We start from the raw sequence: 14,753 nt of genomic DNA, 5'->3' as shown, positions 1-14,753 counted from the left end.
GTAGCTTTTCTTTGCAGTTACTGTCCTTGAAAATGGTGATCTGTGTGACGAAATCCGAGCTGCTAGTCTTGTCTTGCCGGGAGCCTTCCTTCGGGTGACTCCAGAAGCGTTACAGCTGCATACTATTCCTTCCTTCTTTCCTAAAGTGGTCTATATTTTCTCTTGAATCAGTCCAGTTCCTTACCATCCTTGGATAAGGAAAGAGATGCGGAGGAATACTGCTTGTTGGATCCCTTGGATGTCAAGAGACATGTCGTGAGATATTTGGATGTTTCTAAACCTTTCTGAAAGATAGATCACCTGTTGGTCCTTCATGGTGGAGGAAAATGGGGTGATCCAGCTTCGTGGGCTATAATAGCTTGCTGGATTAAGGAGATGGTCACGGCCATGTGTGTGTGGTAGCTAAAAAGCCGTTGCCCATTCAGATTAGGGCTCAGTATCATTGGCAGAGGTTAGTTTGTCGTTTCCCGTCGATATTTGCTGAGCTATGACATGGGCCTCCTTACACTCCTTTTCCAGGCATTATCGTCTGGTTATGCAGGCTTTGTGCGGTTTTGATTGGACCATGGGCATCCTCCTGCCCTGTTCAGGAGTAGCTTGGGTACATCCCACTGGTTCTGGATTCATCTGTCTGGATGGTAAGAAATGAGAAATTACTACTTACCTGATAATTTCCTTTTCTTTAGGACAGACAGATGAATCCAGCTTCCTGCCCTTGGCTGCTGAATGATTGCACTATGGTCCTCCTGCATGGCTACAAGTTTCCAGGGATTTACTGGTAAGTGTTAATCCAGTCCCTAGACTAGTGTTAATGCATTCTTTGAGCTCAATGTTTCTTATTTGAGTACAGTATTTCTTGTCTGTTTTTATTCCACTTTTTTGCTAGTCCATCCACAGTTGCTTTTGAAGAGAATACTGGCAGGCTGATGTCACTGCAGGAGTATATATACTGTGATGTCAGTTTGCTCAGTCTCCATCTGCTGGTAGAGGTGCATAACTCACTGGTGTTCTGGATTCATCTGGCCTAGAGCAAAAGAAATTATCAAGTAAGTAGTAATTTCTCATTTTTGATTCTTCATACCAATAGATGTTATATTTTTACTGATCTAAAAACTATTTTATGTTCACTTTGAATAATTTTTTCTTAATTCTGCTTCTAATAGGCAAGAAAAAAAAAAGCAATTTAACTATCATCTGAATAAGATCTGAAGAATATGTAAGTCAAGCATAGTAATGCTGGTGTGTAGTCTGAACCTAGTTATCAAGGGTTTAATGTTCCTTATTTAATTATGTGGAAGAATGTTGGGCTATTTTTGGTTGATCATAGCAGCTGCATTCCATGTTCCTGGCAACCATGCTCTTTCATCTGATAATAGACCCCTACACTGTTGCATGGTGTAACCATGGATTTCTTGAGAGTTTTAATTTGGGTTCTAGCCAGGATTCATTTCACTCTGAGCTACAATTTGTCCTTTTATTCTTTAGTACATTTCTATTTGGCATATATGGTAGCTTTGTCATTTGTCACTGTTCAGTAGAGCATGACTGGAGATTGTGTACTCCCAAGTGCAACAAGCATTTTCCCTACTTGAACTAAAATTACATGACAGATTTAAATGGTAAGCTACTTTTAATAAAGTTAATCAGAAAAGTGAGGTTTTCTTTTTAAGTTGAGGTTAGCACTATCCTGTTAGGATTTAAAATGCAGAGAAGTTTCCTCTAATGGACTGTAATTGCAAGGGGAGATGGAAGCTTGGAACCGGATCACTGACGCATGACCTCGTGAATTCAGCAGAGAAGCTGATTACCTGGACGGGCCATGTTTGTCTTTCTGCTGTCATGTACTGTTACTGTGTGATGTGTGAAGAGAGGGAGGTAGACATGGTTTTAGAAAGAGGCTGTAAATGCATACTTTTTTACCCTATGAGCTTAATATGTAATGTTTTTTTAAAGTGTTGGCTGCACAGATACTAAATTTATAATCTTCAGCTGTATGCAAGATAGGTGACTTACAGTCAATGCAAACCAAATATTTAAAGAAGCATTACTCAAATATTTGACAGATAAAATACTCATTAATATTGCCCATTTTTGGGCTGGATGATATTGCTTAAAAATCTTTAAATCTTCTCTATTTCCATACTTATAAATCTGCTGAAGTCTGGGCTCTCCTGTGCTGATCTTTTTTGGAATCACATGCAGAGATCAGGAGAGTAAACTATTGGTAAAGCATGAATATAGGACAAAAGGAAAATGGACCCTGGAGTTTTAGTAATAAGGGATGTGGTTGTACTAAAAGGCACCTACACTTTTTAAAGTATAAATGTAAAAAATCCTGAGCATTTTATCTAGAAACAATTACTGGAAAAATAATCGTACTGAGAAGCAGTGAAGTTGAAACTGGGTTTAGTTCTGCAGGCCATATCTCAAAGGCAGAGAAAGGCAAGAGGCAACCAAAAGCCATATGAGATGAGTCTTAAGGACTTAAATATGTGTACCCTAGATGAGATGAAAGATGGGCAGCATAAGATACATAAAAATACCTGAAAGGTACTAATGCACAACACATTTTTCAGTGGAAAGGAAGTTGCCGAGCCAAGGGTCATGATATGAGAATGAGGCTCCAAGAGGGGTAGACTTCAAGAGCAACATAAGGAAATACTTTCATAGAAAGGGTGGTGGATACCTGGAATGCTTCCCAGAGGAGGTGGTGGAGACCAAAATGGTAATGAACTAAAAAAAAAAAAAAAGGCGATAAAGGATTCCTAACAGCAAAAGGATGGTGATGAAGCACTGGGGTAACCTACATGTAGCAGTAGTTACAGCCCTGAACAGCAATGGTTTGATTGCATCTGGCTTCCAAGAAAACATTAGAGCTACCTGCACGGAGAGCTGGTTACGGCCATAAACGGTGGTGGTGCAACGGCATTAAGCTTCCAAGAATGCTGGGTTGATCTGCATGGAGGAACCATGGTTGAAACCCAGACTTCAGTGAGCATGGGGAAGCTGGCATCTTTACAGCAGTCTTTCTGACCTTGGTGTTGGCTGCGCAAATTATTACAAACTTGGCAACAAGATATAAAAGGGAGACCTGGGTGTTGGCTTAAACAGTTTGAAGATGGCAAGGCCTGAAATGGCCTGTCTGCCAAAGTAGGGCAGCACTTTTAGTGGCATTTGGCACAGATATGGATGGCAGCAGTGGGTAGAGGTTTGAGAGGTCAGGTAAGAGCCAAGATGGGATGTGGAGCTGGTGCTAGGCTGCATATGGGAATTCATATGTGCGTTTGCCCAAACTGGAGGAATCTCAGTTGGTTGTCATCTGCTGTCATTTACTTAACTATTATGAGTAACCTGGATAATGCTGCTGCTTTAATAAATAATAAATATTAAGATGCGGACATGTCCTCATTTCAAAAAACAGATCAGCCAAGATAGTAAAGGAGTTCAGGAATATTAGGCGATGAGATTCAGATTTTCACTCTAAACAGAATTCTTGCTGGTATACTGAGTGTTGCCAGTTGAATCACACTAGCAGGTATTAAAAAAGAGCTACATACAGCATGTTAGACATAACCTGTTAATTCTCACAGAACTTGCAGCTAACGGAATAATTTCTACTCTTTACTTGGTCAGTTATTCTAGAGGGGAAAGGAGCTTTGTGTTGTGTATTGCTATTAAGACCCCTACCTCCAAATTGACTCCCTTTGGCATTTTTAAACAAGCTGAAGACTCTGACATAGCCTGGAAGAGGTAGTTTCAAAAAATAAGTGTGTGGTATTTCTAGTATGTTTTGGTGGTTTGCGTACAAACTACTAGAAAAGCTGTGATGCACTGACGAGTTGGCCCCTTGATATTCTGAGGTATTGTTTTCCATAAGAACCTAGAGGAAAATGGCCTTAGAATTTGGTGGATGTGATTGGTCAGGAGATCTTGCTCCTTCTAGCATCTTGCAAGCAAGTGACTTGGAATGTTGCAGAGTTAAATTAATACTTAAAAAGGAAAAAAAAAAAAACCTCGCTGCAGTTGAGGATGACCTGACTTGGGAATTGAACTAGGGACTCTCTGCCAGGCTGTTCACACTGAGCCACTTAATCCCCTGCTTTATTTAAACTAATAAGGCTGTTTCGGAAGGAGAGCTAATTTCAATAATAGTTTACTGTGTAGTATTGATGAGTAGTTACCTGTGTAGTAATCTTAGTAAAGCTCACTGCTGGAGAGTTCAGAAAACACTACTTAAATAAAGCACTGTTGTGCATTTTTAGCTATACATTTGAGAGGACTTGCATTATGTGATAAAATTCACTGGATCTCAGAGCTGATTGATCAGCGTTTTCAGTTTTCTAAATAGGAATAACATGCTGCTTGGCAGTACTGTCCACTCTTAGGCACAGAATAGAAATACAGTAAAGGCCCCGTTATCTGGCATTGAACCAACCAGAAAGCTGAAGTATCTAGTATCGAGACTTTTTTTAATACATTCTCCCCCCCCCCCCTTTCTACAGTAAAAGCCTCATCTGGCATGCATGAGGAATGGCCCATGCCAATTATCTGAGAAACACCCCCCCCCTGCTTCCTATTCCTGACAGCAGCCTGCAGGAAACAGGAGGGGAGGAGTTATGCCGGAGTGAATAGAGGACAGAAAAGCGACTGTGCTGAGCATTTGGTTTAAAGCCTTTACAAGTAATAAATAAATACCAGAAGTATAATGCTTAACCCATTGAGCCAACCATTCCTCTGGAGGGAGAACTTGTTGAATGTCTGATAGCCGTAAGGCAAAGGTGGCACACATGGCTAGCTGTGACGTGGCCCGGGGACATACTCTTTGAGGATCTTGTTTGAGCCGGGCTGCAGCACAGTAGTTTAACCTCTTTCTCTTAAAAACTTATAACTGTGGTATTTGTTGCTTTGTGTGATGGTCTGTCTGTATGTGGTCAGAATAGGCTTAGGTTTTCTGAGTGTGCACCTGTAACGACAAACATTTGCTGTTAAATCGTTACAAGGAACCTGTTTGTTTTAAAATCTTTAACAAAACACAGAGCTCACAACACTGCCAGATTGCTGCTGACCTCTTCAGGTTCTATAGTGGATATGGAGGGAGGCTGAAATGCTGTGAACCTGCTCTCTGGTAGCTCAGGCAATAAATATTATGCCGTAAGATTAATTTAGTGATCATTTTGCTATGTGGTTGCACATACCTCTGCAGACAAGCTTATTTAACATGGTGATTTAAACTGAAGTTGGAGACCTACTGTTTGTCAAAGCAAAATTATACAGGATGCCTTAGGAAAAAAGCGAGTGGGTATGACTATGCAATTGAGCTCTAGGGAAATATGCTAGTACGATTCAGAATTTTTTTACCTGTGCAGGTGCTTCGTTACAGATGCGCACACTATTTTTCTTGCTGCCTTCTAGTTTACTGTATAAAGATAACTATAAAGCAAAATAGGATTGAACCTGCTGAGCCTCTGGTGTTTGGTTTTGGTTTTTTTTTTTACTTAACTACCAGTATTTAACAAGACAAATAGTTACAATTTGGTCAGACTTTTTCAAAATGGCTTTTTTTTTAATGGATCCCTGCTTAGGACACTATTTGTCTATCTTCCTTGTGTCATCATATACCATTTTGATTGTAATCAATGTATTTAGAGCTAAATCAATTTAGGAGCTAAAGTGACATGTGTTTGCCACTTGACCTGGCATTGATAATTCCAGATGTAAAAAGAACTTTGTTGTGAAAGAGAACATATGCAGGTGAACCTGCATGCTTTTTCATGTCTCAATTTGTTGCTTTGTCATTTTCATTAAAATCATGCTGTTAAAAAAAAAAAAAAAAATTCACATCCTCCATATTGGAAGAGTAGATTTTTTTTTCTATTTGTCATCCACTAAATTGTGCTATTTTGTGCACACTATTGCGATTTTCATGCACTATTTTTCTATGCATGCAGATGATCTAGATAGAAAAATAGCATGCAAGATTTCACCAAAAACAACTTGCATATCAGTGAGGTATAGTTTTGTTTTCTTTTTACAATTAGCTCTGTTTAACCTCTTTTAACTATGCAATAATAACTGAGCTGCTTTACATGATTTTGCTCCACCACAACTTACTGATTTGAATAAAATTTTGCAGAAAACTATTAGCAAAATGTTCCTTGTGAAGGCCCAAAACTTTATAAATGGCTTTTTGAGTGCTGAAATGGCAAATAGAATGTGTTGCTGCAAATAATGCATTCTGGGGCTCATGCAATATTTCTTGTGTTTTTCCTAATGAGGGCATAGCTACCTCTCCTGGGCACCTGATGCAATATTTAAATGGCCTGGTGTGGTAAAATGGATGTGTGGTAAAAGGGATGTGCTAAAGATGAATTGTGCATCATTAGTGTTCAAAAACATTGGGTGCCCAGGAGAGATGGCTGTGCACCCAGACCAGCACCAGTGACTGATGGACCAAGCTGTCAGAGGTACATTTGGTAAAATAGCCCTTGCCAGACCCCCAAGTCCCTTCTCCAGACCAGGAACAGCTGCTGGAACTTTCCCCCGGCAGCGCTGTTCCTGATTGGTCATTTTCACTGATACTTACTTATTTATTATTTATAACTTTTATATACCGAGGTTCAGGTAACAGAGTTACTTATCACTTCGGTTTACATTCCAACAAGCAAGCAAACAATGACAAAGAATTGTCTTACATCGAACAGGGTTGCGAAACAACTTGGATAAACTTAACTTGGAAGAAACAGCATGTAAAGAAAAGTAGGAGGCGGGCTTGAGGGGTTTCAAGCCGACAGGAGAGGGACGGTTGACTAAAATGAGGGTAGAGGGAAAAGTGTTACTAAAGCTTTATTTAAAAACACGAGATGGAAACTAAGCGGAAGGCCCTAGGTGGGGACAGACCGTGGAGCTGTGGAGGGGATGTGGTGTTATGGAAAAGCTTGGGAGAAGAGCAAAGTCTTGAGTCTTTTCTTGAACGTGATTGGACAATGTACTTGTCAGTGAAAGGAGTAGTCTGCCTTCAGGATAGCCTTCTGAAAGGGGATTGTCCTTTCCTTGACATGTGACAGTGAACCGACCAATCGGCAGTAAGTGAAGAAGTGTATAAATTAATATTAAGTGCCTTAAGGACCAATTAGGAGCAGCCCTGCCAGGGAGGCTGTCTGGCAGGTGTTCCTGGTCTGAGAAGGGGATTTGGGGTTTGGCACAGGGCTGTTTTACTGAATGGACCTCAGAATCCACCATTTAAGGTACAGGACCCCTGGATCTGACCTGGAGCACTTGGCTCATCGGGCCCGTCCTTGGGGGTGGGGGAGCTTTTGTCAGGCTAGCCATGTGAAGTTTAACACCTGCCTCTGAGCTAGGCCTTCTTTTTGCTTAGCGTGCCTTCTTGCATTGCAGGGTAATAGGTAATAGCCTGTCTTGACACGTGGAATTTACATGTGATGAACACTATTAGCTAGGCACTTTGAATGTTTCAGAAATGCTAATCCCATTATTTCATTGGGAGTTATTATAGTGCATTCAACTGCACGTAAGGCTGTGTGCTGGGTTGAGCGCATTATATTGCATCAGCCTGTCTGTTTTGGGTATTCACATGCAAAGTGCCATTTGCAGAGTTTTCTGCAATTTAGTACATAGCTCTCAAAGACTTTAATTTTTTGTTAATTTCTGTAACAGTCTTACTATGAAACTTCAGATTAGTATTGTGAGCCTTTTAACATCCAATACTGATTTGAAATTTTATATTTTGTCTTGATGTTTCCATGTTGATTTCCATACATACCCTTAATTAGCCTTGATGCTGTTGACACATCTACATTGCTTTCTTCTTTGACTGCAGAGGAAAAAAGGGGAATTGGATTCAGACTGCCAACACTGGGCCCTGACATTTTCGGTCTGGGGTACTGATATGCGCACACTAGGGAAAAAGTACAGGTCTGCTTCTGCCAAGTCCAAAAGGAAAGCACATTCAAGCAGCATTGTCCAAATTATCAAGAAGTCTGCTTGCCCTGTAAAAATATTGCTAGCAGTAATATTGTTAGGGGTTTGACAGTTGCTTGGTTTTGATTATAAATATTACTACCCTTAACATAAGGCTTGGGGGTAACCTACACGGAGCGGCAGTTACTACCATAAGAAACTTTCTGGGCAGACTGGATGAACCATTTGGTCTTTTTTTCTGCTGTCATTACTGTTAGTTACTATGGTGCAAACTTACTTGCCCTTGAGAATACATCAAGGACTTTCTAAATGTTTCATAACTTTATAGATGGGCCTGAATTAGTTTGCCATTTTTGCAGAGGCCACTGACTAAAACTTCTGCCAGATAGACTTCATTTTCACTTAATTTGAGAGACCCTGATTATGGCTGAGACAGGCTAAAACCATTAAATATATATATATATATATTTTATTTTCTTTTGAGTAGTCAAAAATCACAAAAGCTGGATCCACAGATGACTATTTTTTTAAATTTTTTATTTTAAACCATCCTTTCTAGAACACAGTGATTTCAGAGTTCTAAAATGTATTTTTAATTGAATGCTTCATAGAAATAAAAAAAAATGGAGGCTGAGCAATCAAATTCTTAATTTATGATCATCATTTGTTCAGAAATTCTTTAAAGGCACTTATGCTGCTAATCCAGTTACATGATGAGATACCTTTATCCGTATTCACAGGTCACTGTAGAACTTTTTGCAGTAAGATTTTTAAACTAGTGCATCAACAGGACTATCTGAAAAGGTCAGCTGTGTTCATGTGCCTTTTGAGTGTATACTAGTTTACTGTGACACATACTAGGAAGTAAAAATCTCATTTTTTAAAGGTACTTAGCTCTATATTTTGTAGCTAAGTGCAAGTTCTTTGGGCATTTGAGTATAGCTCCAAGATTATGTGCTCTGTAGATAGATCTAGCAGTGGAAGATCTAGCATAGGGAAGAGGTCCTTGAACATGTTGTTTTCGAAGTATATAAGTAAAATAATTTAACCTATTGATGTCATTTTATAACTTCTTACTCTGCATTTGCTTGGACAGCTGGGTACTTCCTTTCTATTGTTCAGGTTTAAAATTGAGACCTTATCTCAGTAAGCGTGTGGGGAAAAAAAAAAGTTGGCATCAGTATATTTCAGTATTCATAACAGGTGATTTTGTATAAATATGCAATGTTCTACATCTCAAAATTTACTTTTGAAAGTACTGAGAATTACATTGTTATAAAACTGTTGCAGCTGCCTCGTAGAAGGAGATATTAAAGAAGAAATCTTGCAACCTCCAGAACGTCATCCAGTGCCACCAATCTTGACGCCATCTCCCCCTTCTGCGTATCCGACAGTCACCACTGTGTGGCAGGATAATGACAGATACCACCCAAAGCCAGTTCTGCATACACTTTCATCAGGACAGCCAGCAGACCTCAATGAAAACTACAGTAAATTAACAGAAACATCAGGGAAGAATGAATCCACTGAGCGAGCAGAAAAGAAACTGGAACGTAAGCTAAGTATTGAGATAAAGAAGGTACCTCTTCAAGAGGGACCAAAAAGTTTTGATGGTAACCCTCTTTTGAACAGAGGACTAGCAATTAAAGTGAAATCATTTCCCCCTTGCATAATGGATAAGACTTCTAAAACACAAGAGTCAATTTCTGTGGATTCAGTTGCAGAGACTTTTCAAAACTCTTGTGGTGAATGCAGCAGTGTACAACATCAAAAAGCCTTAGGAACTTCACTGGAAGACGTTTCTAGTCCGAGTTCTGATACTCCTACAAGACCAGACCATCTGCCCCTTAAAGAGAGGAGACCTGTCGTGTGGTCTTCATCAGGTTCTGAAAATGCACTACCTGCACACAATGTATCTTGCACTGCTGAGAAGTCTTTGGATGCAATGTGCCCTGATTCTAAAACTGTCTCTTTGGCGCCAGATCTAACCTCCCAGATGCCGCCTACATCCATTGATATTGTTGATCATCACACCAGTACACCTGTAATTAGGGCACCCCTCAGTTTTACTAACCCTCTACACTCTGACGACTCAGACGCTGATGAAAGAAACTCTGATGGAGTCATGACCAAAAATGTGTCTAACATTTCGACCGCAAGTGCCACTGTTTCTGCTGCCAGTACAAATGAAATCCCTACTACAAGAAAAGTATTACCGATGTCCATTGCTAAACATGACGTACCAGTCAGAGTGCATCTAGAAGCTGAGAAAGGTATGATTTTATTTATTTATTTATTATCTTTAAAACTACTGTGGGGCAGTCTTTTATTTATGCAGTTTCAATTCAGCTTCTGCCTTTTGATTCTAAATATTTTTTGTATCATAGTGGTTATGTTTGCACTTTTCATTTTTATATTTCATGAGCAGATTGTGAATAAGGAGGACCTAATAAAGCTAGAATGGATCAAAAAAACAAACAAAAAAACCTTACACTGAGTTGTTTCTTCTGCCAGTGGCTGTATTTGTTGTGCCAGAGGATGTGATGCACAGAGCAAGGTCAACCTTGCACAGTAAAAGGTGAATTTTAAGACCTGCGCACGGGAGCACATGTGAATGCGTTTGCCGGCTTGCGCACATGGACGAGGCAATTTTATAGCATACGTGCATATATGCACGCCTGGTATAAAATTGGGTATACACGCGTACATGTGTGCACGTGCGCACAAATGCCACTTCAGTCGTTTAAGTGTGTGTGGGGGTTGGATTTTAGAATATATGCATACCAATGCAATTACCTGTTTCCCCAGTTCAACCTAGTAAAGGAGAGGACTTCCTAAACCCCCTAGCTAACTTGCTTCCCTTTTAAGCTATTAGCCCCAAACCTTCAAATCCTGCTGAGTTTGTTTTTTTTCTTCAGGATTTACACGCCATCCAGAGCAGAAGTTATGCGGATAGGGCCTCTGGTGCGTGTAAATACGTGCTGGTTTCATTCATATATCCTGGAATGCCCATACCCCATCCCTTTTTATGAAAAAAAAAGTTTACTTGCGTACCTGGTCACCTCTTAAAATCTCGGCCGATGCACGCGTGTATCTTCTGGCTTTGGCACGCATAGTGCTTTTAAAATTCACTAGTAAGAGTACTTCTAGAATACGAGCAAAGCTGAAAGGTGATACACAGTGCTGCTAGTGAGCTACCATAGCTTGGACCCCTTAGAGCTCTTAGTCCCCAAGTATTATCTTTCTGAGAAGTTGTTGTTGGCAGAACCCAGCTGCACACTAGTAACTTCTAAAGACCAGTCAAAAGGTAGTGCTAGGAATGAGGGTTGAATGGTTGCCCTTTTGTTCAAAGGTAAAGTCTCTAGTCTGGCAAAAGTATTTACTGGAGTGAAGAATATATTAGATCTGCACCATTCCTAAACTGGTGGTACCTTACATTAGTACAAAATGGGTCACACCAGCAGCAAGGAGCCTAGTTCAGAATATCAGTGTCCTGAGCCACAGGATACTGTCTCCAAATGGTTTTATTCTGCCCATACCATGACAGGAATGATCCTCACTTGTAAGCCTCAGGATATGATGTGAATCACTCAGATTTACTTCTAATACCCTTAATACTTGAATTGTGCCAACGAGCTTCCTTCTGGAGCTCCTGGGTTATAGTATGTACAGGCAACATATCAGGATGCCCTTAAACGTGCTTTGTAATCAAGCCAGTGTTAATACAATTGGGACTATTTCTGTATCTTATCTGACACATTTTCTTGGTCTTTGAGTGCATCTCTTAGTACTTGATGATGATTTCTTTCCATACATAATACAGAATAATCACTTATTTAAAAGTTTGGTTTTTCCCCACTTTCTCCAGTTCTAGTCGGGTAACATAATTAACATTAAGACCATAAAACAAACCAACATTTGGTACTGACACTTCTATTAGTAATTCTGTTCCTGTATTTCCTCTGAGGCCAAGCAGGATGGCAGTCTTCGCCAGTGAGTGCATCAGATGGAGCCTGGCCTGGAACTTATCTCAAAGTTTCTAGAACTCCTCAGTGCCCCCAAGTAGGATTCCAGAATATTGGACACTCTTGGGAGGAAATTTATTTAGGGAATTTTACCTTTGAAAAAAAAAAAGCTTCTTACCAGCTCTTCATGGGCCAATACATGTGGGACTTGCTGAAGCAGATGTGAGAAGCAGCATGACAACTTCCAGTCACTGATAGACAAGTATAAAGAGTGCAGGAAACATTTGATCAGGTCAGCCTTTGATGTTTTTAAAACGGCAGAGGATTGGTACTCACGACCTGGTCTGGCTGTAAGCCTCAGTCTTCCACTCTGAGGTCCAGGAAAGACCATGAACTGGAGACAGACTCCTCAAACAGGATAAAGGAAATTGTGGCAGGGGGTCAAGGAACATTGAGTGATGCTTAAGTAACTTTCCACAACCGGTCCAGAACCACCATCCTTAGCTAGAAGATACCAGAGTATGAGGCCGAGGAGGTGAGATGTTTGCCTCCATTCCCTTGGTCCCGGGTCCTGAAGCCACAGCCAGTACCCAAGTCAAACCTGGGATGTGATTTTTGACTGGATCGCTGAGAGCATAGCCAGGATCCCAGTACCTGTACCAGAGGACCTTCCTGTTGGAGGCAACCTGAAGTTTTATATGAAACTGTTTACCCAGTGTAACTTCAGACAGATGGGTCTAAGAATAATAAGAAAGCGGTAGAGATATCATCTATTGGATGTCTCTCCAAATTGGTCTCTGGACCCTGGATGGGTAAGTCTCTTAGCAATAAGAATTGCTTCAGAAAAACCTCTCTTCTTTCTTAGACCAACCAGGAGGGAAAAGAGCAGGAATTTTACTCAAAGTGGGTCCTGATTCAATATGAAACAGGACTCTTCTGTTCCATCCTAGACATGAGGGCCTTAAACACATTTCTGAAAAGAGAAAAGTTCAAGATTCCCTGGGTGCCTTAATTTTTTATAAAATGGGACTTGGCTATGTTTTAATCTGAAGGATGCTTAAATACCCATAGAAATAATTCCAGATCACTAAAATATTAGGTTCATGGGGGATTGCCACCTCCAGTATTGCATTCTGCCTTTTGGCCTGGTGTCAGCCCTATGTGTCTTCACAAAATGGCTGTGGTGGCAGCACATTTGTGCAAATTAGAGGTGCATGTACTCTCCTACCTGGACAATTGGCTGTGACATCTCAGGCAGATGTCACAGAATCAATGTGCAGAACAATCTGGTGTTAGGAGTTTAGGGTTTCTCATCAATTACCCCATATCTTACTTAAGCCTGTCATCTCAATTGGAGTTTATTGGTACACTACTCAGGCAAGAGCCTTCCTTCCTTAAGAGGGCTGTTATGTTAATATCTGCAGTAGAAAGGATTCAAGTGAGTCAGCAGGCATCAGCATGGGACATGTTGAGGTTTTCAGGCCTCATGGTGTCTATGGTATGTTACTCCCTTGGCATGAGGATAGCCCAATGGACAACCTCAAGATCCAAGTGACTTCAGGCCATCCAGGATCTCCAAGATGGCATCCGCATCAGATTTGCTTAAGGACTCTCTATCCTGGTGGCAAATCAATTCTGACCTGGCTATATCTTTTAAAATTCCTCCAGTTCAAATTGTCCTGACCACAGATGTGCCCAGCCTTGGATGGGGAACACAGATAGACTTTGCATTTGACTTTTGGTCTGCTTAGGAAAAGTTTCGTCAGATAAACTTCCTGGGGCTAAAGGCAATTCGGTATGCTCTTAAAGCTTTCAGAGATCGGTTGGCAACAAAGTAATTCTAGTCCAAATATACAATCATGTAGCAATGTTTTTCATCAACAAGCAGGGAGGAACTGGATCGTACCTTCTTTGTCAGGAGAGAGCCCAGATGTAGAACTGGAACATCTCTCAAAAGATGGTCCTCACACCCACATATCTGGCACGTGAGGTGAATGGTCTTGTAGACAAGTCGAGACCTGGAACCCCGTGACTGGTCCTTGATTGGGGGGGGGGGGGGGGGTGGAAACCAGATACTCTACAAGTGAGGCAGTCCCATGATAGATTGTGTCCCTGAACTTGGAAGGTCCTGCTTTTCTGTTCCAGGAAAGGGACGAGACACATTTAGCATTAGATGCCTTTTCCCATGATTGGAATGAGAGCCTGCTATATGTATATCCTTTGATTCTGCTGCCTGAAAACTGAAGCTCAGAGGAGACCAAGGGACCATGATTGTCATAGCCCCCTTTTTGGCAGTCAAATTTGGCTTCTACTCCGGAGGGAGATGTCAATCAGGAATCTAGTCAGACTGGGGATATTCCCCAAACTCTCATTATTTAGGATTGAAAGCAGTTGCACCATCCCAGCACCAGGTCCCTAGCTCTCACAGCCTGGATGTTAAGAGGGTAACCTGCAACCTCTGGATCTCTCTGTGTCCCATGTTCTCCTGGCTTCAAGAAAGGACTCCAGGAGCAAGTCCTGTGGACTAAAAATGGAGATGGTTTGCTTTGTGTGAGCAAAAGGCAATAGGCCCTTTCTTCTGCTGAACATAAAAACTGATTACCAACTGCATCTCTTGGAGTTGAGTCACAGTGAAATGCTGGACCTGGAGCAAGAGGTAAAGGTGGTGGATCTGCTTGGCAACAAGGATCATTATGTAATTAAATGTGACATAATCGCTGAAGGTGGAATACTAAGGAAAATTACTATGATAAAGTGAGGAAAATTCTTAGAAAAACACTAAAAGGCGTAATGGTTTAAAACTTGCAGGAGGTGTGGACATTATTTAAAACTACTGTACCTGAGCTCAGA

The 14,753-nt window shown here is 40.9% G+C and overlaps 1 protein-coding gene across 2 annotated transcripts in view; it reads left to right on the top strand.

Annotated features, from left to right (window-relative positions):
• Positions 1 to 14,753, top strand: part of PTPN12 (protein tyrosine phosphatase non-receptor type 12) — a 262,737-nt gene that overhangs the window by 164,360 nt on the left and 83,624 nt on the right. For both annotated transcript variants that reach the window (XM_029615046.1, XM_029615047.1), the window contains one exon: positions 9,229 to 10,211. In XM_029615046.1, the coding sequence (XP_029470906.1) occupies positions 9,229 to 10,211 (983 nt within the window). The remainder of the gene's footprint in view (positions 1 to 9,228; positions 10,212 to 14,753) is intronic.

Source organism: Rhinatrema bivittatum, chromosome 9 (assembly GCF_901001135.1).
Source record: "Rhinatrema bivittatum chromosome 9, aRhiBiv1.1, whole genome shotgun sequence".
NCBI lineage: Eukaryota > Metazoa > Chordata > Amphibia > Gymnophiona > Rhinatrematidae > Rhinatrema > Rhinatrema bivittatum.
The sequence above is the reverse complement of the archived record's forward strand: the minus strand, read 5'-3'. Positions and strand labels throughout refer to the sequence as shown.